The sequence below is a fragment of the Saccopteryx bilineata genome, chromosome 9 (genome assembly GCF_036850765.1).
Source record: "Saccopteryx bilineata isolate mSacBil1 chromosome 9, mSacBil1_pri_phased_curated, whole genome shotgun sequence".
Lineage (NCBI taxonomy): Eukaryota > Metazoa > Chordata > Mammalia > Chiroptera > Emballonuridae > Saccopteryx > Saccopteryx bilineata.
The window spans coordinates 87,337,020-87,363,382 of NC_089498.1; the positions used below are offsets into that span (position 1 = coordinate 87,337,020).

Genomic DNA, 26,363 nt, shown 5'->3' on the forward strand with positions numbered 1-26,363 from the left:
TGTAAGTAGTGACATTTATTGTGATGACATTTACTGAGGGCTTATTATGTGACAGGCATTGTTCTGAGAGCTTTACATGTAAAAACACATAATCATCCAGACAACCCTATGAGGTACCATTATTATCTGTATTTTAAAGATGAGGGAATTAAGGCACAAAACACTATAGTAACTTGCCTGGTGTTTCTAAGCACATAAGAAGTAGAGCCAACATTTAAGCCCAAGAAAGTGGGTTCCAGAGTCTATGCTCTTATTCCTACTGTCATATTGCCTAATCCATCTGAATGATGTACATCTTTAGGATTTTTTAGGGGTAAGTCTAAGGGTCTGAAAGAGCCAGACTCCCAGAAATCCTCTGTAAACCTGTTCCTTCCCTAAATTTCCATGTTGTCAGTAGCAGCTGAACACGCCTCAGCTCATCCACATGCTTCTGACTCTCAGAGGCCAATAGAAGTGCAAGTTCTTGCCTTGCTCTGATCACTTTTCTTCAAAATTTATCCTGGGAAATTTTGCAGGAACAAATTCTGTATTACATACATTTATGGATGTGTTGTTTGTACATATATAACTATATGTAGGTACATATACTTTAACATATATGTTCTTAGGTATGATAATGGCATTGTTTTTTAAAATTTTTATCTGTTATACATAAAACTAAAAAGCAGGTATCTGTGAAGCTTCATATGTCTTTAAATACTACAGTTTTTTTATTTTTAAGTTGAGGGCAAGGACTAGAAATAAGACTGAAAAATGTTAAAAAATTATTGAAGCTGAGTGAAGGGGAGAAATGAGACTCTCTTTTTGGTATGACTGAAACAATCCCATTAAAAAGATTTTTTTTAAGTGCGAGTGGGGGAGATAGTGAGACAGTCTCCCACATGCGCCCCAACTGGTATTCACCTGGCAACCCCATCTGGGGCTGATGCTTGAATCAACCAAGCTATCCTCAGTGCCTGGGGCCCCACTCGGACAAACTGAGCCACTGGCTGCAAGAGGGGAAGAGGGAGAGAAGGGGGAGAGGGATGGGGAGAGAAGCAGATGGTCACTTCTGTGTGCCCTGACCAGGGATCAAACCTGGAATGTCCACACACTGGCCAGCATTCTATCCGCTGAGCCAGCTAGTCAAGGCTGAAACCTATGTATTCTTATTGATCAATGTCACCCCATTAAATTAAACTTCTAAAATAAATAAATAAAAGGTGTTTTTTTTCTTCTAATGCTCAGAAGAAAATAAATGAGGAGAACTTAAAGAAATGAGGGGAAAATTAGTCTGAATATGACAGCAATCTTCAATTTTTTTTTTAATTTTAGAGAGGAGGAGAGACAGAGAGAGAGAGGAGAGACAGAGAGAGAGAAGGGGGGGAGGGGCTGGAAGCATCAACTCCCATATGTGCCTTGACCAGGCAAGCCCAGGGTTTCGAACCGGCGACCTCAGCATTTCCAGGTCGAAGCTTTATCCACTGCGCCACCACAGGTCAGGCTTCAATTTTTTTAAATTTGTTTCAACCGACATTGATTTTCAACACAGTCCAGGAGGTGGATGAGCCCAGTAGCTACAGCAAGAAAGGTGGCCTTCTGCCCCAGAGGGCTAGCAACCAGTGAAAACACTGCACATCCTGCTCAATTCAAGATTTCATTTTATTGGACGTGTGAAATCAAGGAAGGCTAAGTGGGGGGTGTGATGCTTGAGGAAGGGCTAGAGGGGTGAGAAGGAAGGTGGGAAAGAGGGAGAAAATATTTGTGGAATGTCACAGGAGATTTCCCTGTTGGCAGGGGAGAAGCCATGGGGAGACAGATGTGGGTTTAAATCCTAGCCTTCAGAAACCAGGATTCCCAGAGGGAAGGAGAGCTGTCTCCGTACTTTGTGGGGACCCCTCCATGGCGCATGACTCCAGATAAGTGGAAATGGGCATCTCTCTGGGATTTCGTAGGAAACATTCACTAGGGGAAGCGATTCTATCATTGTTTGTATAACAGAAATGTGTCATGCTCAGCACTGAGATGTCAGTTAGGGACACAGGGCTGAAAAAAGAAACCTAAAGCTCGCAATTTCATGGAACAAGGTGAGAATCCAGACTGTGTAGCTTACTCTTTGCAAAAAGAAAGAAAGAGTCATGTGACTTTTTTAGATTCTTTTCTTCTGGGTATGGTTCTTGCAACTGCTTTCCAACACTCACTGGAGCCTGGGCCCGGGGTTGAAGCCAGAACTGTTACTCAGTGCTGGTGGCACCAGGCTATCAGGAGCACTAAGGACTGCTCATGGGGACACAGACAGCCACAATCAGAGATGCACTTCACCCACCAGCTCTTTCCACTCTAAGGACAGCTTTTTGAAACATCAGACTTACACGGTCTCATTGGGAGTTTGCCATTAAGAAGGAGAATAACACTTTCTGAACAATAGGAGACACAAGAGTACTGCAAAGCAGACATTTAGAGGAACCAGTAGAATTAGACCTCTTTTGAGTGCTGCCTTTATCACCTGCTGAAGAGGTGATGTTGAGCAAGTCATTGTAATTCTCTGGGCTTCAGTTTCTTCACCTATGGAAAGGGGTAGAAGTATATCTTTCTCTAAGAGGATAACACATGTGAAATGTTACATGTGAATGTTACATGTAAACATGTCAATGTTATAGGGCTATGTACATGGAAAGAGTAACATTTATTAATTTCCAGACACTGAATATAATAAAATGATTAGTTGGACAGGACAAAGCTCCTTTGGCATCAGCTTCATAAAAATGTGTCAAGTTCAGTGCCAGGAACATAGTAGGTGCTTGATAAATACTTGAATAAGTGGATGAGGCCAAGCTGAGCTGCCAGGGAGGCTCTGCGTAAGGGCTGGAGGCCACACCTCTCCATGCCCTCGCCCAGGCCTGTCAGCCACTACCTCCCTGTCCTTTCTCCTCGTGCTCCTCAGTGGCTCTGGGTCCCAGGCCATCCTCACAAACAGCTACATGGTCTCTGTAGGGGTCGTCCTGGTGCTGTGGGGCTGCATGGGGACACCTGGGGGCTTTTCCATGACAAGGACAGCAGAGCAGGCCCCACTCGCTGCAGCGGCAGGGGGCCTGGACTGCCCAGACATAGGCGCCCACAGGCACTGCGAGCAGCACCACGCACAGGACCACCGTGATGTGCAGGAGGTGCGCCCGCTCATCTAGCCCACCGTGATCTCTGCCCGTCACAAAGACCACACACTGGCCCTGGTGTGGCGGCTGGCCCCCCAGGCTGAGACATGCCTTGTATTTGGTGCCCGGGAGGAGGTCATCCACAGTGTATGTGTTGATTCCGGGGCCAATGTGGACCACCTCCCTCCTGAGGGCTACATCTGACGCAACATAGAGGGTGAACCACTTCTCCTCAGAGACGTCGGCCACCGACATCCACTCCAGCAGGATCCCACGCACTGTCTGCTTGACGACTCGCAGGTCAAAATAGGCATTGCCCCCTGAGTGGAAGGACAGAGAATGGGATGCAGGCAGGACCGGGACAGACTGGATGTGGAGGGCGATGACAACGGTGCTCCTGCCAATGGAGTTGGAAGCCACACAGGTGTAATTGCCCCTGTCTATTAAGTGGGCAGCAGGTATGACCAGCTCCGACAGAGCAGCCTCTTCTGTGGTAGATGAGGTCAACACTGGGTAGAGAGAGAGCAAGACAGCTGTGCATTTCTCTCAGAGAAATAGACACCTGGAGTGTCCAGCAGTGCCACTTTTTGTTGTTAAGAGGTGGCAGTTACCATTATTAAGCAGGTGTTTGCCTCTAAACAATCCTGTAAGGTAAGCGCCCAATTTTTACACATGGGAAGTTGAGGGTTGGAGTAGGTGATTGATTTGCCCATAATGAGTATGGTTCAGAGGCAGCAATTGATATAAAACTTTGTTCTTCTGTCTGTGAAATTTTTCAACTGCACTGGCCACTCCCACAAAATACCTGAGCCTAGCGAAGCTAACACCATGGTTTCCAGGTGATCTGTCACAACTGTGTGACGGTGCAATGTTGTGAGCCTCAGAAAGTGCTGTCTTACCACCAAGATGTCGAGTGATTTAGACCCTGAAACCAAATGTTTGGGTTATAACCCTTACTAGGTATATGGTTTTGAACAAATTGTTTGGATTCTCTTGGCCTCAATTTTCTCGAAAGAAAGAAAGAAAGAAAGAAAGAAAGAAAGAAAGAAAGAAAGAAAGAAAGAAAGGCCTGACCAGGCGGTGGTGCAGTGGATAGAGCATCGGACTGGGATGCAGAGGACCCAGGTTCGAGACCCCAAGGTCACCAGCTTGAGTGCGGGCTCATCTGGTTTGAGCAAAAGTTCACCAGCTTGGACCCAAGATTGCTGGCTTGAGCAAGGGGTTACTCAGTCTGCTGTAGCCCCATGGTCAAGGCACATATGAGAAAGCAATCAATGAACAACTAACGAAAAACTGATGATTGATGCTTCTCATCTCTCTCTATTCCTGTCTGTCTCTATCTATCCCTCTCTCTGACTCTTTCTGTCTCTGTAAAAAAAAAAAAAAAAAAAAATGATAATAGAACTCACCCATAAAGTTGATAGTAAGTGCTCTGTAAGTGTTAGCTGTTATTATTACTGAGAGAATAGATAGAACATGGTACCAAGGGGATAATTACAGAGCACCACAAAAGGTAACATCTGGATGCATTTCACTGTTCTCAAAGAGGCTACAATAATAAATCTTACATTTTTTCTTTTGTTGGTGTTTAACCTCACTCCAGTAAAATATGATCAAAATAATAGAAAAATGTCAAAATTTTAGTTAATTCGGTACTTTTAAATATTTAGAGGTTTGTCCTCATGTATACAAATATCTGGGTGACTTGACTGTGTTTTTCAAGCTTTGCTCTGATGTTTCTATTAATAGTTGTCTTCTAAACAACTTCAAGATATTCCTTGGGAGGCCATCCTGACTTCCTGATATGCCTCCACCCCCAGGGGGTCATTAAAGGTGATTCTAGCTGAAGTATAGAAGCAGAGCAAGCGCAGAGTCCCAGGAAATGAGAGGCAGGTTGGAACCCCAGTTGTGGGGCCCATGGACTCACCTCTGCCTGAGCCCTAGTATTACCACTTCAAATCGCTAAGTCTGGTCAACAAAGTGGTGGGAAGTGTAAAATTCAGTCAGTATCTAGGACTTCTCAGATTTGCCTGATATTAAGAATTAGCTGGAAAGTGGGGGGAGGATAAGAGATGGGGGAGGAGGGAAGACTTATTAAAATACATATTCTCAGGCCTTCCCCTGGACTCACTTAATTCAAATCTCCAGGGCAGGGTTCTGGAAATCTTTTTTTTTTTTTTTTTTTTTTGGTATTTTTTCGAAGCTGGAATCAGGGAGGCAGTCAGACAGACTCCCGCATGCGCCCGACCAAGATCCACCCAGCATGCCCACCAGGGGATGATGCTCTGCCCATCTTGGGGCATCGCTCTGCCGCAGTCAGAGCCATTCTAACGCCTGACGCAGAGGCCACAGAGCCATCCCCAGCGCCCGGGCAAACTTTGCTCCAGTGGAGCCTTGGCTGCGGGAGGCGAAGAGAGAGACAGAGAGGAAGGAGAGGGGGAGAGGTGGAGAAGCAGATGGGCGCTTCTCCTGTATGCCCTGGCCGGGAATCGAACCCGGGACTTCTGCACGCCAGGCCGACGCTCTACCACTGAGCCAACTGGCCAGGGCTAGTAGTGGAAATCTTATTTATTTATTTATTTTTCTGAAGCTGGAAGCGGGGAGGCAGTCAGACTCCTGCATGTGCCCGACCGGGATCCACCTGGCACGCCCACCAGGGGGTGATGCTCTGCCCATCGGGGCGTCGCTCTGTTGCCACCAGAGCCACTCTAGCGCCTGGGGCAGAGGCCAAGGAGCCATCCCCAGTGCCCGGGCCATCTTTTGCTCCAATGGAGCCTTGGCTGCGGGAGGGGAAGAGAGAAACAGAGAGGAAGGAGAGGGGAAGGGGTGGAAAAACAGATGGGTGCCTCTCTTGTGTGCCCTGGCCAGGAATTGAACCTGGGACTTCCGCACGCCAGGCCGATGCTCTACTACTGAGCCAACCGGCCAGGGCCTGGAAATCTTATTTCAAACAAGCATCCCAGGTGAATCTGCTCAGGCAAGTTTAAGAAATAAGTAATGGGTAATCTCTCTAGCACTGGTCCTAGTCAGAAATTTCTATGATTTAAAAATACACAGCATATAGTGTTTTATATATTTGTTCATATAATTCTCTAATATTTATACAATATGTTAAGTCAACTCCAATATATATATTTACGTATATATAAAATAGAAATCTGTATGCAACCATTTAAAAAAATGCAGATAGTGGAACACTACCTTGTTGTGGTGTGTATAGTCAGGCCTATCCCAGTCTTACCTACACCCAGTTTAGGACCTCTCTGTTGACATTAGAGTTGCTATAGACTTCCTGTTGTCCAAGACACATTAAGAAGGTGCGTATGGCTTACCATCGAATTCCCTCCACATGCTCAGGGCATATGCCCATGTAATGGTTGGTGAAGGGCTACCCTGTGCCAGGCATTGCAGGGTTACGTTCTGTCCCACCTTGATAGTGACATTGGCATTGGGGGTTGAGATCTGAGGCCTCACGCAAGCACTGAGTTCAGTCTCATGAAAAAACTGGCCCGCCTTGGAGAGAGGGCCTCGGCACACCAGGTAGGGGTTCACCAGGATAGCTGGGAGGCCGATGGACTTTACAAACTGGACCAGTCCCTGCAGGCGGCAGTCACACAGCCAGGGGTTGCTGTGCAGTGACAGCACTAGGCTAGAGAGCATCCTGGGCCCAGGGCCAGGCTGCTGGCGTTTCTGGTAGGCCGGCCAGTTCAAAAAGACAGTCTTGGATACAACTGTAAGCCTATTGAAAGATAGGTCAAGGTAGGTCAGATTAACCAAGAACTGAAGAGCCAGCTCAGGGAGTACATCGATCTTGTTGTGTTTGAGATCCAAGACCCTCAGGAGAGGGGTGGCGCGGAACGCCATCCATGGCACTGAATGGAGCTTGTTCCCCTCCAGCCTCAGCTCCTTCAGTTCCGACAGGGGCACCAGGGCTCCTGGGTGGATCACAGTGACATTGTCAAAATTGAGCCATAGGTATTCTAAGGTGCTCATGTTGACGAAAGACTCTCGGGGAAGTTCAGATAAGGAGGAATGTTCAATTCTCACTTGCTTGAACTCTTCAGGAAGGTTCCCTGAGATCTTTCCCAAAGAGACAGACATGCACTGCAGAGTCCTGTAGAGGACACCAGAAAGACTTTACAATGCATACCAGGAAACTGGGAAGTGGGGTGGCATCAGGCTTATACTGGCATTAGACTTATGAATTAGAAGAAAAATATTATTCCCTTGAAATAAAAGAGTTAGACTTGTTTTGGTAAAAGTTTACAGTTCACCAAAGTTTAGTACCAGCTAGAATGAGTCTCATAGAGAGATTGCTGATTTCCTGCACATTCTAGGCCTACTCCCTCCAAATCATCCCCAAAGAAAGCCCATCCCTACATCCCTCTGGCACCTTGCCAGTACAGCGCACCTGCCAAAAGTCTCCTCTGAGCAAGTGCATCCTGGCAGGCAGGATGGATGAGCTGCAGGTGAAGCCAGAAAGACCAGAAATAGCAGGAAATAGTGAGAAACTGAAGCCATAGTCCTCTGTGAGAAACTCCTTTGGGAATTTTGAATAGGATAGTCCCAGCTTCTGAGTGACAAATCTTATTATTGGTAATCCACGGTGATGTTAAGTCAGCGCAGAAGGCCCTGGACACTCTGAGGCTGTTGTGGCCCAGATCACAAGCTCAGTAAGAGCCCATGGTGAGGGAGCCATGTCTCTCAACTAAGGTCAGAAAAGTCACCCTCTTTCTCGTTCCGGAGTTCAGAAAGCAAACGCTAAGCCTGGTGTCTAATTCGGTTCTGATACTGTCTTCCCTCCATTTCTTGCTAAAAGGTCTGAGACACCAGCAGTAATGCTATTCTGGGTGATGTGGTTCAGGTGACTTGGTTGAAACTCATCTAATACTTCATCAACCACAACTGGCTCCTGAAACCTAGAATTTCCCACCATGCTCTAAGAGTGAGTGCAGATGATGAGTGATGATTCATCCTGTGACCACGCCTCTCTGAATGGTTCTCTCCCCAACCCCTCATGTGGCACAGTCATGCCTCTACTGCATGAAGACAGCTGCCTCTGCCACTTAGACGATGGGGTCAGAGAAGCATTACGGTGCAGAAGGTAAACCACGAGACTGTGTTTTCTGATTAAGCAAGCACTTTTTTATTCTTGGATTTCACAGCTTTTCCTGAATGCTGTTTATTTCCCATGATAAAAAAAGAAAGGCCTACTTTTTAAAGTGACATGTATGTGATTTTTGGACACTTGCTCTGCTACTCATCATTCAGTCAACAAATTGTTATTGGTCATCTGTTCAAAGTTTCGCACTTACCAGGAGCAAAACTGTTTTAATCCCTGTTCCATGAGTCTTCTCTCTCGTTTGTGCTCCCTCATCTTGACATCTTTAGAAGGTCATTTCTCTTCTATGAGCATCAAACTCTCCTCTGCAAAGTGAGGACATTAATACAGACTTCATTGTGCTTTTAGGTAATTTTGAGATTATGTAAAACAAAATACCTAACATACAGTAAGTGTTCAATAAATTTTAATTCACTTCCCACACCAACAGACTCTTGAAGAGCAACAAAGTCTACTTCCTTATTATTTGGGGTACTTCCTGATCAATATTGAAATTCCATGGGTTTGCCTGAGACTCATGACACACATTATTCCCTGCAAAAGGCCTCAGGGAAGAAAAGCCTCTTAGTAGCTACCCAGTGAGAGGAGAAGTGGGTCACATCTAAGCTGATTAAACTTCAGGCTTTCCAGACAAGCCAGATATATTTGTTGGAGTTTTCAGACAGTCTAACTCCACAGTCTGCCTAGATCTCTGCAGTTCTTTTCAAGATAAAAATCAAAACAAGGAGAATGCTCGGGGCGCACAGCTTGTGGTAGACATGGAGATCTTCTCCCTAGACCCCTGTCAAGGAACAAGTCGATGCTGACCTGTAAGGACTGTCTGCATTAGGCCATCCCCTTCCTAATGCAGCCCACACGCAGGGACTGAGGTGGTGAGGGCACAAAGGCTCAGCCAGTTCGGCCTGATGGGTGCAACACTGATGGGTGATTCTTATTCTGGAGTCCCCTGCCCAGTTGGCCAAGATTTTTCCAGGTTTGCTTTATGAAAAAAATGGGTTCTAATCCATGGGTATCACAAACCATTAGTGAATTCTGTTCACACCCCAAATTATAAGGACCTAAAAGACACTCCACCCCGCACAATATCTTCTCCATACATCCCATATTAGCTTTTTCAAATGAGTCTAGCCCAACCCAACCTGCCAGTGTCTGATGAAAGCTTGGGAACGCCCATCGGCGGGTCGTCCTGGAAACACACAGCACCCCCACTCTGCTCCTTCTCCTCTCCGGACCCTCTCATCCTCTGGGTTCCTTGTGTGGCATGTGGGCACGGAGAGCAGCTGTGCTGTCAGTTAAGGCAGGAGACTAGGACTTTTTTTTTTTTTTTTTTTTTTGTATTTTTCTGAAGCTGGAAACGGGGAGAGACAGTCAGACAGACTCCCGCATGCGTCCGACCGGGATCCACCCGGCACGCCCACCAGGGGCGCTGCTCTGCCCACCAGGGGGCGATGCTCTGCCCCTCGGGGTGTCGCTCTACTGCGACCAGAGCCACTCTAGCGCCTGGGGCAGAGGCCGAGGAGCCATCCCCAGCGCCCGGGACATCATTGCTCCAGTGGAGCCTCGGCTGCGGGAGGAGAAGAGAGAAACAGAGAGGAAGGAGTGGGGGGTGGAGAAGCAAATGGGCGCTTCTCCTATGTGCTCTGGCCGGGAATCGAACCCGGGTCCCCCACACGCCAGGCTGACGCTCTACCACTGAGCCAACCGGCCAGGGCGAGACTAGGACAATTAAAATTGCTTGGGTTATATCATTTTTCTTAAATAACTAGTGGTTAAGCTGTGTCCCTAAACTCAAGAGATTTAACAACAAAGGGAAGGGGTCTGAGTATATTCCACCGCATCTCTCTTCCTGCAGGACACTTTTAGGAATTGGGCTCTTGGAGTGGCAGAGACAGTCATAGGAGAGAACTTACTCTGTGTTTATGAAGTAATTAGGTATAAATAGCTTCCGGGTGGCAGCTCCCTGACTTGTCTTTTTGTTTGTTTGTTTTTCTATTTAATTCATGAGATTCCATATATAAGTGAAATCATACAGTACTTGTCTTTCTCTGACTGATTTATTTCACTTAGCACAATAATCTCCAGGTCCATCCATGCTGTTGCAAAAGGTAAGATTTCCTTTATTTTTTTACAGCTGAGTAGTGTTTCACTGTGTAAATGTACCACAGCATTTTTATCTATTCATCTACTGATGGCACTTGGGTTGCTTCCAGATCTTGGCTATTGTAAATAACACTGCAATGAACATAGGGGTGCATATATATTCTTTCAAATTAGTGTTTTGGTTTTCTTTGGGTATATTCACAGAAGAACTGCTAGGTCATAAGAAAAATCCATACTGTTTTCCACTTAGCTGTACCAATTTGCTTTCCCACCGACAGTGCACGAGGGTTCCTTTTGGAGGGAAGACTCCCAAGCTCACTTTATGAGGCCAGCATTATCCTAATTCCAAAACCAGATAAAAGCACTACAAAGAAAGAAAATTATAGGCCAATATCCCTGATGAACATAGATGCTAAAATCCTCAGCAAAATACTAACAAACCGAATCCAGCAGTATATTAAAAAGGTCATATGCCATGATCAACTGGCTTGTCTTAATAGTATAGTAATCAGAGTTTCTTATCTAATCCATTGGCAGAGCTTTGGGATGGCTCCGATAGGGAATTAGGCAACCTGTCGAAAAGCAGACACACTGCCCTTCCTCTTTCTCAAGCTGGTGCTCTTCTCTCACTCTCCCATCTGCTGCCAGTCATGTCTGAGATGTTCCCTTAGTTTCCCAAGCTCTGTGGCATGCCTGTGATGGACACACAGAAGACTATATACCCAACTCCCATGAAATAGGTGGGATGTGTGACTAATATTCTGGTAAATAAAATGTTAGAGGAAATAATGTTTCATAAACCCTACATGGTTCTTCAGCTTCTCTTTTCTCTTGTTGCAGCAACTGTTGACATTCCATGTGGTGGCATCTTCCTCAGCCTGGGTCCCTGAGTGAATAAGTAAAGCAGAGCCCTCCCTTCATCCACATTTCCCATTGACTCATGTAGACTCTGTGAGATCAAAAATAAATTTTGCCAGACTTGTGGTGGCACAGTGGATAAAGCGTTGACCTGAAATGCTGAGGTCACCAGTTTGAAACCCTGGGCTTGCCCAGTCAAGGCACATATGACAAGCAATTGATGAACAACTAAAGTGAAGCAACTCTGAGTTGATACTTCTTCTCACTCCACCCCCCCATCCTCTCTCTAAAAACAATAAGTAAAATCTTAAAAATAAATTTTTCTATGTTAAGCCACTGCAATTTGGGAATTGTTAGCACAACATAAATGAAACCTTTCCTGACTAAAAATTCCCTTGTAATCAAATAAAATACACTCAAGTACTTGTAAATTGATTTTTGTTTCTGCTAGCTTATATGACAGTTAAAACCAAAATGTCCAGCTCTAGTACTTGAAACACACTTCTCATGACTTCCTTAATTGATAGTCTAGTTTTAATAGCCTGCATCTACTTCCTAGGATATAATGTCTGTTGCCTGCCATTTTTACACCCAGTAACTCGATATGCAATTACAGGTAAGTAGTAGCTCCGTGTAATGAGGAATACAACCATGTCGCAGTCAGGAAGGACATGATGGAGAGGCCACGATACCAGCCACCTTCCAAATAAGAATTCCAAAGGCAGCATGTCATCAGGTCACCAAGTGTGAGTAGGTCTTCAGCATTGGGCGACCAGAAATTCTTTGCCCCATACTCTAAGGTAACATTAGGCTTTCAGGGCCTGACTCACACTAACCAGACTCATGCCGAAAGACTAACATATAAACAAGACATCATTTTATTTTACAACAGAAATTTGTTTCTTCCGATGATCTTGAATTTTTATGAGCATAATCCAGCTCCATTTTTCTCTATACAAGCAAACTAAAGACAGAATACACAAAGGAAAAATGATGACATGGGTATTAGGAGGCCAACCATTGGGGGTTATATTATCCAGCCCACCAAGGTAGATCTCAATGAATCATTGGAAAGTTTGCATCCTCTCTCTCTCTCTCTCTCTCTCTCTCTCTCTCTCTCTCTCTCTCACACACACACACACACACACACAAATAGTGGATAAATATTAACATACTAACAAGTTATTGCTTTCAAATTCCAGGCGATAGGCAAACAGTACCCACGTATGGAAACTCTGTGCTCACGTGCAGTGCTGCTCTCATGGTTCTGATCCCAGGTTTCAGTGACACAAAATCCATTTCTGCAGTGAACCTGCTGTGTATCTCATTGCAGCAATCAACCCTGAATATGGACCCTTAGCCCGGCCAGAAGACTGTCACAGACTTGGATCTTCCAAGAAAATCTATCACTATAACCTTCTATAAATTGTTCCTCTCTCTACGCTTCAGCTTTTAGTTTGTAAAATCAAGTAGCCCAGCCTCTATATTGGGCTATTGTGAAGGTCAAATGAGAGAAAACAGGACAATATATTTCAAGGTCATATGTTATAAGGTCTTTTGAAAATGCAAGAGGGAACACAGTCACTTTAGGAATCATTGCATCACACTGGCTTATAACTAGCAAGTGTTCAACACGATATGGAGTCTCTTAGGTGACACTAGCCAAATAGTTTCCTTGGATCACTTGCTGTCCCAAAAAATTTCAGTTGTTACCTAAATGTTTTGGCACCAAATACCCTGGATGCTTCTCCATAGAGCTCAGTCCTGCAGACAAGATAGCACATGGGCCCTTCTGCAAGAACATGTTGCCACTCTACACTCAGAGACATCCCAGGGGGTTCCTGGCTCTAAGCAAACTGAACGGAATCCTCCTTGTACATGGCTCATTGAGTAACTGGGAAGACTTTGAGACACCCTCAGGAACAGAGGCAAGGTTCAGTAAGAATCACAAAGACTGCTCCCTGGGGATAGACCTGAGCTGTGTGCTAGACAGCACTGGGCATACTTTGCCATGCACCACAGAGGGTCTCTCTGGTCCCTTGGAGTAAATGAGAATCAGTCTCTTGGGCATCATCCAAACCTCTAGAATTTATTGAAAATCAAATTATTATCTCTGGGAAGAATGGCACACTGTGGGGGGAAAAATACTATAATCAGTGAGTGTGCATAGTGAGGGCGTACTGTGTCTGTGTGTGTATGTGTGTGACTGTACAGAAGTGGCCATTGCACAAAGAGGCCGTGTATGTGGCTATGAGTGAGCATACATGTGATCAAGCCACAGTGTACGAGTGTAGTAAGGGCTCTCAACCGGGAACTGATCACCTGGTCCAACTTCCAGAGCTGCCACTTCCTGGCTGTGTAGTTGTGGGCAATATAGTAGATTAGATCACTGCTCAGTGAAACAGTTCCCGCCCACCATCACCTGCAGGGGAGAACCATCCTTCTAAGCCCTTTTAACCTTGGGTTTGGCCATGGTGTTGCCGGAAATAGCAGAGCACCAGTTCTAAGCCAGGTGTTTGAGAGGCATCACATACTTTTGCTCGTTCCTCTGACCTCTCCATGAAAAGAGCTTACTTTGGTAGGCACTGACTCTCATCCTGGGCCCCAAATAAGACACACAGAGCTGAGCCACCTCAGTCAACACATGGACCTGTTGGTTGTGTAAAAATAAGTGCTTGTTGCTCTATACCAGTGGTAGTCAACCTGGTTGGTCCCTACCGCCCACTAGTGGGCGTTCCAGCTTTCATGGTGGGCGGTAGTGGAGCAACCAAAGTATAAATAAAAAGATAGATTTAACTATAGTAAGTTGTTTTATAAAGATTTATTCTGCCAAACTTAGTGAAAATCCGACAAAATACTTGGTAAGCAATTATTATATGCTTTAACTTGCTGTAACTCTGCTTTATAAATTTTATAAAGTAAAGTTACTTCCCTACTTTATAAGTCACCATTACTGTGGAACCGGTGGGCAGTTAGAAAATTTTACTACTAACAGAGATACAAAAGTGGGCAGTAGGTATAAAATGGTTGACTACCCCTGCTCTATACCATAGAGATTTTGTTATGCAGCACAAACTGACTGATACAGGCAAGTTACTTAACACCCCTGTTTCTTCACTAGGAAAATGGGGAGAAGTATGTGGTGTGCTGCAAAAGATTATTAAAAGAATTAAATGAGTTAATACACATAACACATGTAGAACACTTCCTGGCCCATAGTAAGTGTTTAATAAGTGTTAGCTGTTGTCACTGTGGTAAGAACATGGATGAGCAAGCAGGTACCCCAGTGGGTAAGTGTGGGTGAGCATGACTTGGGTGTCAGACTCAGCGTGTGGGATCAGGAGGTGGAGCAGGTGCACGGGCATCTGTGTGCCTGGGGATTGCAGGTCCTCAGCATAAGTACTCATTGATCTGTCTGCCTGCCCTGGCCCCCAAGAGCTGGGAGTCCAGGCTGGAACGAGCTGAGAGGAGCCTGTCGGCTTCGCTGAGGCTGTTCCGGGACAGCTCCTCCGAGCCATCCTCACTGTGGCCCAGCCTTTCTAGGTTGACATAAGCACCCGTGGCCTCAGCAGAGCCCCCGGAGCGGCACTTGCGGCAGCGCCTGTGGAGGGCCCCGCAGCAAACCAGCAGCGTGAGGGGCAGGGCAATGACGGCAGCCACACTGATCACCACAACGTTGATGAGCCGCTGAGTGGCTTCGGCGTCCACCACCTCATTGGTGGAGAAGATGACACACTGTTCTTTCCGGGGTACCTGGCCCTGCACACAGACACATGCCACATACTTGGTCTTGGGCACCAGCCCGTGGATGGTGACCCTCGTCTTCCTGGGCTGCACCAACACCCGCCGCATGTCTTGCTGCCCAAAGACTGTGTAGAGGACACTGAAGGTGGTTGTGTTCCCAGCCTGGGAAGTCTTCCAAACCAAGGTCACACTCTGGTAAGTGTCCCCCACCACCTTGAGAGACCTCACCATTCGGGCTTCCTGGGGTCCCACCCACCCGTCCGAGCGATCTCCTGGGACACCCATCTGGGGGTGCTGCAGCATCAGCCCCTCCTGCATGTTGGGCACAGGGGGGCCCGTGGCCAGGACAGCAGGATCAGGGATGTGGGGGACATGCCTAGCCACCAGCTTGTTGTATGCAGCAGCTTTTGCCCCCGCGTTTGTCCTTGCCCACGGTGCCTCGGATCTCCCACTGCGTTCTGTGGAAGTCTGGGGCTCAGTGACAACTAGGGACATAAGAGTCTCCGAGGCTCCCAGGAAGTTCTTGGCCTGGCAGATATAGTCCCCAGAGTCAAGATGGGACACAGCAGGCAGGCCCAGTAGAGTCCAGCTGGTGCCATCACTGGAAACTTCCTGGTGCACTGTGGGAAAAAGGTATGTGTGAGAATGAATAGATCATCAACCCCACACTTCCTTCTGGGGCCAAATTCACTGCCCCTAGACTGTGCACATTCTACTAAGGACCCTGTCATTCCAAGAAAACACTGGGACTCATTCAACTTTTCTTAGACTAGCCTACGAGATTAAGATCATAAGGCTTAAGTTTGGGGAGACCCAGGCTGTCAGAACCTAAGAATGATCTGCCTTCTGAATCTGAGATGTTCTGTGTTTTTCAGGGCCCTGGAGTTATGCAGAGCTGACCCCTCAGGGGCGGCAGTAAGGGGCTTTGGGGGTAAGGTGGGTTGGGGTCGACACGAGGCAGAGACCCATCTGGAAGTGCCCTGTCCAGCCTCATGGTCAATTCAATCAGAGCATCTTCATCTTTCTGTTTGATGTAGGGAACTCCTTGTATACTTTTGTTTATAAATTGACTTCAAAACTATAGTTCTAGAGCAATGCTTGCCAACCTAGTTGAAGGAGACAAAAAGGCTAGGAAGAACGTGAGTTTTTCTGGTCAGGTGCTAAGAAACTCCTCCTCCTCAGCCCTATTTCTGCACGCAGTTGAGCTCTGGCTCCCGCAAGCCCACTCCCATCCCCCACCTAGTGCCAGAGTGGAACCACCTCTGTCTACATGGCAAGGAAAACACACATTGTGCAGTGGACTAGACTGCATTAGACTCCCAGGTCCTCCTGTAGGAACTGGGTCACATAGGCCAAGCATTTAGTCTCTCAAAACCTCAGTTTACTTATATATAAAAATAAGAAGGATATTGAGGTTGGTCTTTAAAGTTCAATGACATTATATACATTTGTCATTAACAGATGAAGAGCTCCATAAATGGTAGCTCATTAGTTACTCCTAGTGATACTGGCTTAATATTTACAACTGGGGACTTAGTATAAATGTTAAATACATTAGAAGAGTACCTTCTACCAAAAGTCAGCATTTTGTTCCTCTCAGGGTGGGCCCTGAGTCCCTGATAGAGTGGCTGGTAGAATATGATAGGACAGGCTGAGAGCCCTCATTGAAGCCACTGTCCCCATGCCCTAACTCTGGGTGGAGCTTGCCTAACCCCACTCAGACAGAATGGTAATCAACAGCCCTGCTTAGCCTACCTCCCACTCCTTGGCAAACCTGACTCTGCCCATTCTGGGATCCCAACAGGGCAATCACTGCAGCTCACCCACCTGTGCCATTGAGTGGGTACCCACTGGCCCTCCTCCAGCTCATCTCGGGCCCAGGGACCCCAGTGGCCCCACAACGTAGCAGTACTGCACTGCCCAGAGGAGACCTGATGCTGGTCACCCCTGGACGGAGCTCCGGACTCTGGCACTTCCTCAGTTCCAGCTGGCTGAAGGCCACTCCGGCCAGGCTGCGTGGGCTGGCACACCTCAGCCTGGCCTCTATGAAGGCCAGGTTTGGGGCCCAGCCTTCCAGGAAATGGACCAGGTCATAGAGTTGGCAGTCACACACCCAGGGGTTGTCCTGCAGCCCTGCAGGGAGGAGAAACCACAGTCACCTAGCTATTCAGATTCCCAGGCCCCTTCCCCTTCCTCCTCAGGGAGGACAAGGCAGGTCCAGAGCTCAGAGTCAGCATTACTGGCCTCCAAGTTCAGCTCCTTGCCTCCCTAGCTATGCAACCTTACGCCTGGTTCTTCACCTCGAATGATCACACCACTTCCCTCTCAAGGTTGCCATAGCATAAACAAAGAAAAATCATATTAAGCCCTAGGTAGGCCATACCACATACCAACAAAATTAACCTCATTTTTAGACTGACCCTTTATGGCTACTGGCTAGTATTTCTGCAATAATTTCAATATGCCAAAACCCATTTTTAAAACTGCTTACAAATGCCACTTGACCCCTATACTTCTGATATAAGTGACACTTTCAGCATATACCCCAGCAACGAGGGTGGCTGTTCTGAGCCATGGTGCCTTTGACACAGGCTCAAAAGGAGAGGAGAGAGGATACCAGGAAACCAAACCACATGTCATCTCCTTGTGCTCTTTACTTTAAAATTGACCATCTTTATGGAGCTAAAATCAGGTCACTGCACCCACCCTGCCAAAAAGCCTTTAACAGACAGAGGGGTATCATGCATTCCCAATCCTTCTTATATGTTTGCACCTCTGAGATACAAAATAAATGCATTTAGTGTGATGTCCTTTTCATCCCCCCAAACTGTCATTAAATTTAATATAATTTATCTAATACTCAGTGGCATCTTGTGCACTGACATACATATCTTTGGCTTATTTGAAAGGTGGAATATGAGAGTTGAAAAGGCTGCATTCAGGTCTGCTGTATATTCATGACTCTCAGGTACTTTTGAGCAGAAGCAGGAGGGTGTCAGCTCCTTCTACCACCCCATTCCTCACCCAGCTGGTGACTACGTACCATGTCACTGGTTAAATGCAGTAATGATACACCTGAATCCCAAGATTTATCACTGCCTGGCTCAGGTGGTGAGCTACCTAGCTTTCACCTGTCACCACAGAGTCCCCAATGAATACAAAAGGCAAAGCTAAAGAACTATGAAACATTCACCTGTCAGATTGCTGAAATTTAAACATTGTGACTCTTTTAATTGTTAGCTTCATGAGCAAATAGGTTTTCCTTAATACTGCTCATTACTGCATCCCCAGCCCCTAGCACAGTATCCACACATCCATAGGCACTCACATAAACTTGTAGCATGCACACACACGTGGGTGATCTCACACACAACTTGTGGGGGACAAGAATTGGCCCAGCCACTTTAGAAACTATCAGATTTATATTAAAATATGTAACGTGCACATCTGTGAGCCAGCCATTCCAGCTCCCGGTTCCTATCCTAGAGAAACATTTGTCTGCACATACTAGGCTGCAGTGTGCAGAACATTCTCTGTGGCATCACACATGTTAACAAAGTAATGAAAACAACCTAAAGGTTCACTAAAGAGGAAACAGCTAAATAAACTGTAGTGTACCTATACTATGAAATATTATGCACTAGTTTAAAAACATGAAGTTGATCCACTTGTAGTAACTAACAACAATCTCAAGATGCACAACTGGGTGAAAAAATTGGTGCTGGTTGATATATGCAATATGATAAATTTGTATGTAAAATACATAGATAAAATTTCTCTGTGCACGTTTATATGTATACGTATGTGTATAAGAGGCGCTGTAGAGGATAGGAAACATGCAAATAAACATAATAGTGGGTGGGTACATTTTAGGATGCGAAAAGAAACTGGAATTGGAAGAGGGGACATAAGGGTCTTTAGCCTTCTCTGAAACATTTTAAATGTTTACATATATTCTTGTATGAATTGTGTCACTAAAATTAAAATTAATTTTCCAGAATGAGTTGTGTCCCCACCTGTCACCCTCTGAGCCAGGCAGGTGCTATGGCCAAGAAAGAGTATATGGTCCACCTGTTAAGCCACTGATTTGTTCGGAACAGGACAGAATCAGAGCAAGAGAGGAGTCAGCTGGTGTAGCCCATTCAATTCTGCTTTGGGAAACTGAATCTTGGGGGGCTGTCTCTTGACTGCATGACTTAGGTCCTTTGTCCCTAGTTATCACTAGGTTGACACTCCTTACCCTGGCTACCTGACATGGTTGTTGGAACAGAGTTCCTTTATATATTGTATATAAAGGACACTCAGTTAAACTTGATTTTCAGATAAACAACAGTGGTTTTCCATATTAAGTACTTCCCTCAACCATGAACTTTATCAGGTGAGTTCTGTAGGGAGGAGTGAGCTGGAGTGGGGCTCACTGTTCTCTGCCCTGCTTCCAGATGGCGAGGCTCCCAAGAGTCCCTCCTTGAGAGACTTTCAGGCTTCAGGGCAGAAGCTGCCCTAAAACACTCTAAGATTCCCCAGGCCCCAGTGCTGGGCCCCTTCTGAGCCAGGAGCCTCTCCTCTATATTTGTTTTATATTATTATATTATATTATATTATATTATATTATATTATATTATATTATATTATATTATATTATATTATATTATATTATATTATATTATATTATATGAGAGAGAGAGGAAGGGAGAGAGATGAGAAGCATCAACTTGTCGTTGTGGCATTTTAGTTGTCCATTGATTACTTCTCATACGTGCCTTGACCTGGGGGCTCCAGCTGAGCCAATGACCTCTTGCTCAAGCCAGCAACGTTGGGCTCAAGCCAGTGACCATGGGATCATGTTGATGACCCCGTGCACAAGCCGGTGACCTCGAAGTTTGGAACCTGGGACCTCAGTGTCCCAGGTCAACCTTCTTCCCACTGTGTCACCAGCAGTCAGGCAAGGTTAACCTTTTTGAGATAGCTCTTTTTATCATTCTCTTTTCTCAAAAGGGAACCAAGGCTCAGAGGACACACCGCTGGGAGGGGACAGAGCTGGACTAGGACCTCAACAGGCTCAGCACTTGAGCTCCTCACCTTGCCACAGCGCTTCTCGCTCCATCTTCACTCTAACCCAGCACAGGTGAGTTCTACTTCCAGGGAAAGAATCAAAACTCAGAGAGGTTTGCTATCCTGCACAAGACCCCCAGGTGGTTCCAAGAAAAGGATGCCATCTCTTACCTAGGACCAGCCTGGTGTGGTGGTCCAGAAAGACGGGCCTGGCCCGCAGGTGAGCCCAGGTGGCCAGGAGTTCCTGAGGGAGCTTCATCAGCTGGTTGCTGGAGAGATCGAGGAAGGTGAGGTTGCCCAGGAAGCGCGCGGCCTCCGGCGGCACGGCGGAAAGGCGGTTGGCCTGCAGGTCCAGCAGCCGCAGCTTGGGGGTGTCCCTGAGCGCCGGCCAGGGGAAGGCGGCCAGGCGGTTCCCGGGCAGGCGCAGCTCGCGGAGCCGGTGCAGGCCTCGCAGCATCAGGGCGCTGAGCTCGCTGAGGGCGTTGTAGGGCAGCCACAGCTGCTCCAGGCGGCCCAGCGGCCGGAAGGCCTCCCCGGGCACCCTGCGAATGGCTGTCCGCTCTAGGCGCAGTCTGGAGGTGTCTGCTGGGACAGACGCTGGGGGCAGGGTCATGTCGGGGTCATTGCACACCACCGTCCTGGTCACAGAAATGGGGCATATTTGAGCAAGGGTCCAGTCGGGTCGGAGGTCCGACCTTCCTGCGGAAGGTCTGCTGGCAACACCCCGGGCTCCAGGCTGTGGTAGGCGCTCGAGGTGGACAGGAGCAAGCGACATCCTATTTTCTCTTGGGGGCGGGGCGGGGTGGCTTGCTTTCAGAGCCTGTCACAGGGTCCCAGAAGGCCCCCTTGGTCTCTGTCACTGCCTGAAGGACCTCAAGCTTAAACTGTGATGTCGCATTACAGCCCCTACCAGTTGCAGTGCGCTAGGAATGAACAATATTCATAAACCCTCAGATCATTGTGTTATCCCAATGCAAATGAGTTAAAAGTGTTCAATTGTGTATATTATACCTCAAGTTTTGTGATCATTTTAACTTTTCTTCACTTAAATTATATACAGTGTGTCTGTAAAGTCATGGTGCACTTTTAACTGGTCACAGGAAAGCAACAAAAGATGATAGAAATGTGAAATCTGCACCAAATAAAAGGAAAACTCTCCCAGTTTCATACCTATTCAGTGCAGTTTGATGTGGGCTCACGCACAAATTTTTTAGGGCTCCTTAGGTAGCTATCCCGTATAGCCTCTACAGACTCGTCACTGACTGATGGCCTACCAGAACGGGTTTCTTCACCAAACTGCCGGTTTCCTTCAACTGCTTATCCCACCGAGTAACGTTATTCCTATGTGGTGGCGCTTCGTTATAGACGAAGGAGGAGGAGGAGGAGGAGGAGGAGGAGGAAGGACAGGAGGAGGAGGAGGGAGAGGAGGAGGAAGAGGAAGAGGAGGAGGAAGAAGAAGAGGAGGAGGAAGAGGAGGAGGAGGGAGAGGAGGAGGAAGAGGAAGAGGAGGAGGAAGAAGAAGAGGAGGAGGAAGAGGAGGAGGAGGAGGAGCCATGTCTTGCTTTGTCAAGGGAGGTTGTTCTCACATACTCCAAATTGGCTGGGCTTGATTTGTTTTGTTTTGCCAACAGTGTCCACAAAAGGCACAGTTACTTTTCACCAACTCATATTCTTGAAATATACATGGAACCCCTCCTGAGTGGCACGTGCTGTGAAGATTCAGAAGAATATCAGCCTCGCAGCCCCTGTCCCCATGCAGTACAACATAGCTAAGGAAGAAGGAGCATTGGAGGCAATGATACCTTCAAGGATGGCAGAGGTTTGGGTGTTACAAGGAGAAAGGTCTGGATGTAGATGGGAAGAAAGGAGTTGATGGGAAAACAGGTCTTGGAAGTGGGAGAAAACGGTCAAAGGAGGGATCCAAGTAACCAATAGAAGAGTCCCACACAGGCCAGCCGCCCAAGTCCTGCTGGTGCACACTGAGCATAAAGAACAGTGACACAGGTATGCAGGTGCCCAGACTGCCCCCCAGGAACCCCAGTACCCACAGGAACACAGCTCTGCCCCTGGTTACAGGAGTGTGGAGTGTGGGCAGGTCACCCAGGCTGCTCAGACGTACGGGCTGGGGCCTCTGAGAGATCCTGGTAGAGATGAGACTAAGGAAGGCAACTGATTACACAGTATATACTTGTGGCCACTCGGGACCTCAGGCCCTCTACAGATTTTCATGGCCTCTTTCCCCTCAGAGGACCCTCTACGCACATGGGCAGGTGGACATCAGCTACAGAAACATTAGGCAGGTTGACTGATGAGGAGAGCTGTGGCTTCAGAGGAAGGAAGGCCACTGTCTGACAGTAGGGGCCCTGAAGACTGCCCTTGGGACTTCATTTTCAACCCTTTACCAGAAGTCCTCCCCCAGTCCCTGCCCATGACAGCATCACTGATGAGAGTAATTCTGGAAGTAGAACAGGAGCCCTGGTTCAAGTACCAGGTCGCCACTGCTGTGCATGACTCAGCCCTGTGCTCTCTGTGGGTGTCAGGGGAGGCTCTTCCTCACCTGGTCATACTGTCCTTGGCCACGGGCTATGTCCTGGCCTGCTCAGAGCACAGCCCGGCTTCCCTTGGGAGAGGATCCTTACCTCTGATGATCCAAATGAGTTGGAGCGTCAGAGATTTGGGCCAAAAATGGAGCTCTGCCTGTTCTTCAGACCACATGGGGTACCCTTTCTCAGGGTTCCTCTCTCTTCCCTGCCTCCACTCATACCCAGTCAGCTCAGCACCCATCACCAGGATCATCGACACAGTCAACACTGATAGCATTGCCGCCCTGATCATAAACTATCAGTGGCTCTCCATCGCCCAGCTAAGACAAGGGAGAAAGGGAGGATGAAATTCCAGAAGGTTGGAAAGATGGTAGGACAGGCCCTGAGCCAGGGCTGAAATCCTTGAACAAGATGGGTAATGCGACGGTCCTTAAAGGATACACCGAAGGCATCGGAGGGAAGATGGTTTAAAGGCACCTGAAGAGGAAGAGAATGAGCCATGGGGGGAGGGGCAAGGGTCCAGAAGCCCCAGCGGCCTGGGAGCACCCTCCCGTGTAGGAGGAGGAGAAGGTGAAGGTGCTCTGAGAGCTCAGAGCAGATAAAGAAAGTCAAGGAGAGGCTGAGGAGGGAGGGGTGCTTGTCTGCTAAGGAGCAGGCAGTCCTGGCCTTCCAGAGAGCCCCAGGAACAGGGCCAAGGCTGAGGCTCCTGAGGGCTTTGCCAGAGGCGACCCCAAGGGGGAGAGAATGAGAAGCAGGTGGTCCATCCTGGGTGGGATGGTAAGGAATACCTGGGATGTGAGTGAGTACTGCTGGGAGGTGAGGCAAGAGCAGGGGAGAGACCTGGGGAAGAAGAGGCTGGGGGGACAGAGGGAGAAGGATGGCAACAAAAGAAGGGAGGAGGGAGGGAGGGAGAGAGAGAGGGAAAGAGAGAGGGAGGGAGGGAGGAAGGGAGGGAGGGAGGAAGGAAGGAAGGAAGGAAGGAAGGAAGGAAGGGAGGGAGGGAGGGAGGGAAGAAGGAAGGGAGGAAGGAAGGAAGGAAGAAAGGAAGGAAGGAAGGAAGGAAGGAAGGGAGGGAGGGAAGAAGGAAGGGAGGAAGGAAGGAAGGAAGGAAGGAAGGAAGGAAGGAAGGAAGGGAGGGAGGAAGGAAGGAAAGAAGGAAGGAAGGAAGGAAGGAAGGAAGGGAGGAAGGAAAGAAGGAAGGGAGGGAGGGAGGGAGGGAGGAAGGAAGGAAGGGAGGAAGGAAGGAAGGGAGGAAGGAAGGAAAGAAGGAAGGGAGGAAGGAAGGAAGGGAGGAAGGAAGGAAGGGAGAAAGGGAGGGAGGGAGGAAGGAAAGAAGGAAGGGAGGAAGGAAGGGAGGAAGGAAGGAAGGAAGGAAGGGAGGGAGGGAGGGAGGGAGGGAGGGAGGAAGGAAAGAAGGAAGGGAGGAAAGAAAGGAAAAGAGCTAAGGGGGAGACTTCCTGGGCTCGTAAGGAGGTTCCTGTCCACCAGGATCCTCCAGGAGGATTCAGGAAGCATTTCCTGGGGTGGGCACACCTGTGCTGCACCCCCACCCCCAAGTGTGAAGGTACCTGGTACCTCCTGGGCAGAGCCATGCCCTGCTGACTAGACAGTAATTCAGTGCAGACCAGCCCCATGAGAGCCTAGGGCCTCGAGGGCCAAGGACACGGAGGCCTCACCTGGTCACACTCTAGGAGCCTTGCACCCTGTCTTCCCAACCCAGCCTAGCTGGTAGAGCAGTGATGCTGGGCTACTCACCCACACACTTGGTGCCATACCTGGCCTTGCTGCCATCGCCCAGGAGGTAGAGGCTGCAGCTGCACTGAGAGGGGCAAGAGCTGCAGGCCTGGGGGAGCCCCCCGAGGGCCAGGAGCCAGAGCATGCCCAATGCCACCCTCATGGCTCCTGGCTCCTCTGTAGCCTAGGCAGGGGCTTGTCCCTGGAATCCTCTGTCCTGCCTGCCCAGCAAGCCCAGCAGCTGCCCACTGGCTCCTCAGCCCTCACACCCCCACCCAGAACCATCAGATAAACATGGACAGGCTGGGGATTAGGGAAGGGAGCTCTGGTCAGAGCACTCAGAGGCTTATTGCTTCCTGGAATCACCCAGTCCTGAGAGTGGGGGTAGGGGACACCCTTCTGCAGCAAAGCCGCAGGCCCAGAGAGGCCAGGGTTTGGCAAGGTGGGGCCGGTGGACAGCCACCCAGGAGGAAGCAGCTGCTGGACCATCTGGCTGAGCTGCTCATGTGCAAAGCCACTCTGGGCCAGCCTGACTGTGGACAGTATGGACCCAGCGGGGTACCTGGGCTTAGAAGAGATAAAGACAGACCCTGGCCTCTGGTAAGGGCCATTGGAAATTCTATTTTGTGATACTGTTTTATAGTGAAAAGGTAGTGAAGGCATTAGAAAGAGCCCAAGCCCCAGGGCAACGCTACCTATGTTCTAATCCAGCTCTTTCATTTACAGGCTGTGACTTTTGATAAATCACAGATTCCTCTTGACCTCTGTGTCTTCCTCTGTCAAAGGGAGCTAACGTTACTTTACTCAGGGTGTGTATAAAAATTAACAACCCATGTTTTTCGGACCTCGACAGCCTGTGAAAATGGAAGCTCTCAGTAGTAAGTTTTGTTGGCATTTACAGTACCTGTTCATAGAGGAGTTGGGGATATTCAGATACTTTGGAGAACTCAGAAGGGTCTGCCATGGTCTCGTGGACCCTCCCAGCCTACCCAAACACCCCGTGGACAACCAGACTCAGAACACCGCCATCCGAGCTAAGCCTTCCGGCCATTACCACCAATGCCGAAGGCGGAGGTCTCCACGGGAGCGCAGCGGTGATGCCCCCTCCTAAAGTCATCACACTGGGAAGGGTCCCACAGCAGGATCTCAGTGTTTTTGGAAAAGGCACTTTCAGTTTTTATGGATTGTCCCCTAGCCCCAACCTCATCTTATCTTTTAGACACCAGCTTCCACTCATTCATTCTTCACATTTGGCCTCCAGGCTTTGCCCCCTGGACCAGCATTCCCTACCTAATCCCTTTGCTTTTCCACAAGGTTCCTCAGTCTCTCGTGCCCAGGGGCCTAGGCAGGCCTAGACCAGTGAGATGTGAGCAAGGCAAGAACATTGGGGCCCAGTGCACCCCTGAAGTGCCTGGCTCTGAGCCAGGCCTGTTTTGACAACATTGGCTTCCAGGAAGTGTTAGTTCCCATTCCTTCTTCTCTCCCAGTGCAGCCGATAAGATTTTCTCAGTGCTTCCCACCTCTATCTCATCCTCCAAACCAAAGCCCAGCCTGGCCCATTTCCACATCTCTGCCTTCCTCTCCTCCTGCTAGGGGTGCCTTGCATTCTGTCTTACCGGGCCAAACTCCACCGTTGGTTCCCAGCCCCTGCTGCATTCTCTTCTCCCTGGTAGCCTTCTGCAATCTTGCAGGCGTGAAAAACCAACCTGGTATTAACCAGTAATGCGAGATAGAAATTGGAGAAGGGCAGAGAAGACTCTGTGGTAACTGGTTTATCAAGGAAGGCTTCTAGGAATGTGGATGTCAGCTCAGCCCTGAGGGGTGCTTAGGCTTGGATGTAAGTGTGGACCACAAGAGGAAAGGCATGGGAGACTGACCAGGTGGTGGCGCAGTGGATAGAGCGTCGGACTGGGATGCAGAGGACCCAGGTTCAAGACCCTGAGGTCGCCAACTTAAGCGCGGGCTCATCTGGTTTGAGCAAAAGCTTGAACCCAAGGTCGCTGGCTCGAGCAAGGGGTTACTCGGTCTGCTGAAGGCCTGCAGTCAAGGCACATTTGAGAAGGCAATTAGTGAACAACT

The 26,363-nt window shown here is 48.2% G+C and overlaps 2 protein-coding genes across 4 annotated transcripts; both read right to left on the reverse strand.

Annotated features, from left to right (window-relative positions):
• On the reverse strand, positions 1-9,439 carry LRIT2 (leucine rich repeat, Ig-like and transmembrane domains 2). 3 transcript variants are annotated; one of them, XM_066243668.1, is made up of 4 exons: positions 9,393-9,439; positions 8,447-8,558; positions 6,464-7,245; positions 1-3,640 (listed from the first exon to the last, which is right to left on the reverse strand). In XM_066243668.1, the coding sequence occupies exons 2-4, from the start codon at positions 8,506-8,508 to the stop codon at positions 2,883-2,885; spliced, it is 1,602 nt and encodes a 533-aa protein (XP_066099765.1). In that variant the 5' UTR covers positions 8,509-8,558; positions 9,393-9,439; the 3' UTR covers positions 1-2,882. The 3 variants fall into 3 exon arrangements, with proteins under 3 accessions (XP_066099765.1, XP_066099766.1, XP_066099764.1); XM_066243669.1 differs by lacking the exons at positions 8,447-8,558; positions 9,393-9,439 and adding an exon at positions 7,543-7,678 and having other exon boundaries at positions 1-3,451; XM_066243667.1 differs by lacking the exons at positions 8,447-8,558; positions 9,393-9,439 and adding an exon at positions 7,543-7,678.
• Positions 9,440-12,066: 2,627 nt separating this feature from the next.
• Positions 12,067-24,558, reverse strand: LRIT1 (leucine rich repeat, Ig-like and transmembrane domains 1). The gene is made up of 4 exons (XM_066243564.1): positions 24,326-24,558; positions 20,179-20,645; positions 16,783-17,088; positions 12,067-15,575 (listed from the first exon to the last, which is right to left on the reverse strand). Exons 1-4 carry the CDS (start codon positions 24,445-24,447, stop codon positions 14,602-14,604), a joined length of 1,869 nt encoding a protein of 622 aa, XP_066099661.1. The 5' UTR covers positions 24,448-24,558; the 3' UTR covers positions 12,067-14,601.
• Positions 24,559-26,363: the final 1,805 nt, after the last annotated feature.

What these genes read in the sequence shown, in the direction of transcription:
- LRIT1 (XM_066243564.1), bottom strand. Translation starts at nt 24,447, where the DNA reads ATGAGGGTGGCATTGGGCATGCTCTGGCTCCTGGCCCTCGGGGGGCTC. An exon ending in GGCGATGGCAGCAAGGCCAG is followed by an intron (nt 20,646 to 24,325) that starts GTATGGCACCAA and finishes TTCTGTGACCAG; the next exon opens with GACGGTGGTGTGCAATGACC. An exon ending in GTACCCACTCAATGGCACAG is followed by an intron (nt 15,576 to 16,782) that starts GTGGGTGAGCTG and finishes TTTTTCCCACAG; the next exon opens with TGCACCAGGAAGTTTCCAGT.
- LRIT2 (XM_066243667.1), bottom strand. Translation starts at nt 7,652, where the DNA reads ATGGCTTCAGTTTCTCACTATTTCCTGCTATTTCTGGTCTTTCTGGCT. An exon ending in TCAGAGGAGACTTTTGGCAG is followed by an intron (nt 7,246 to 7,542) that starts GTGCGCTGTACT and finishes TGTCCTCTACAG; the next exon opens with GACTCTGCAGTGCATGTCTG. An exon ending in CATGTGGAGGGAATTCGATG is followed by an intron (nt 3,641 to 6,463) that starts GTAAGCCATACG and finishes CTCTCTACCCAG; the next exon opens with TGTTGACCTCATCTACCACA.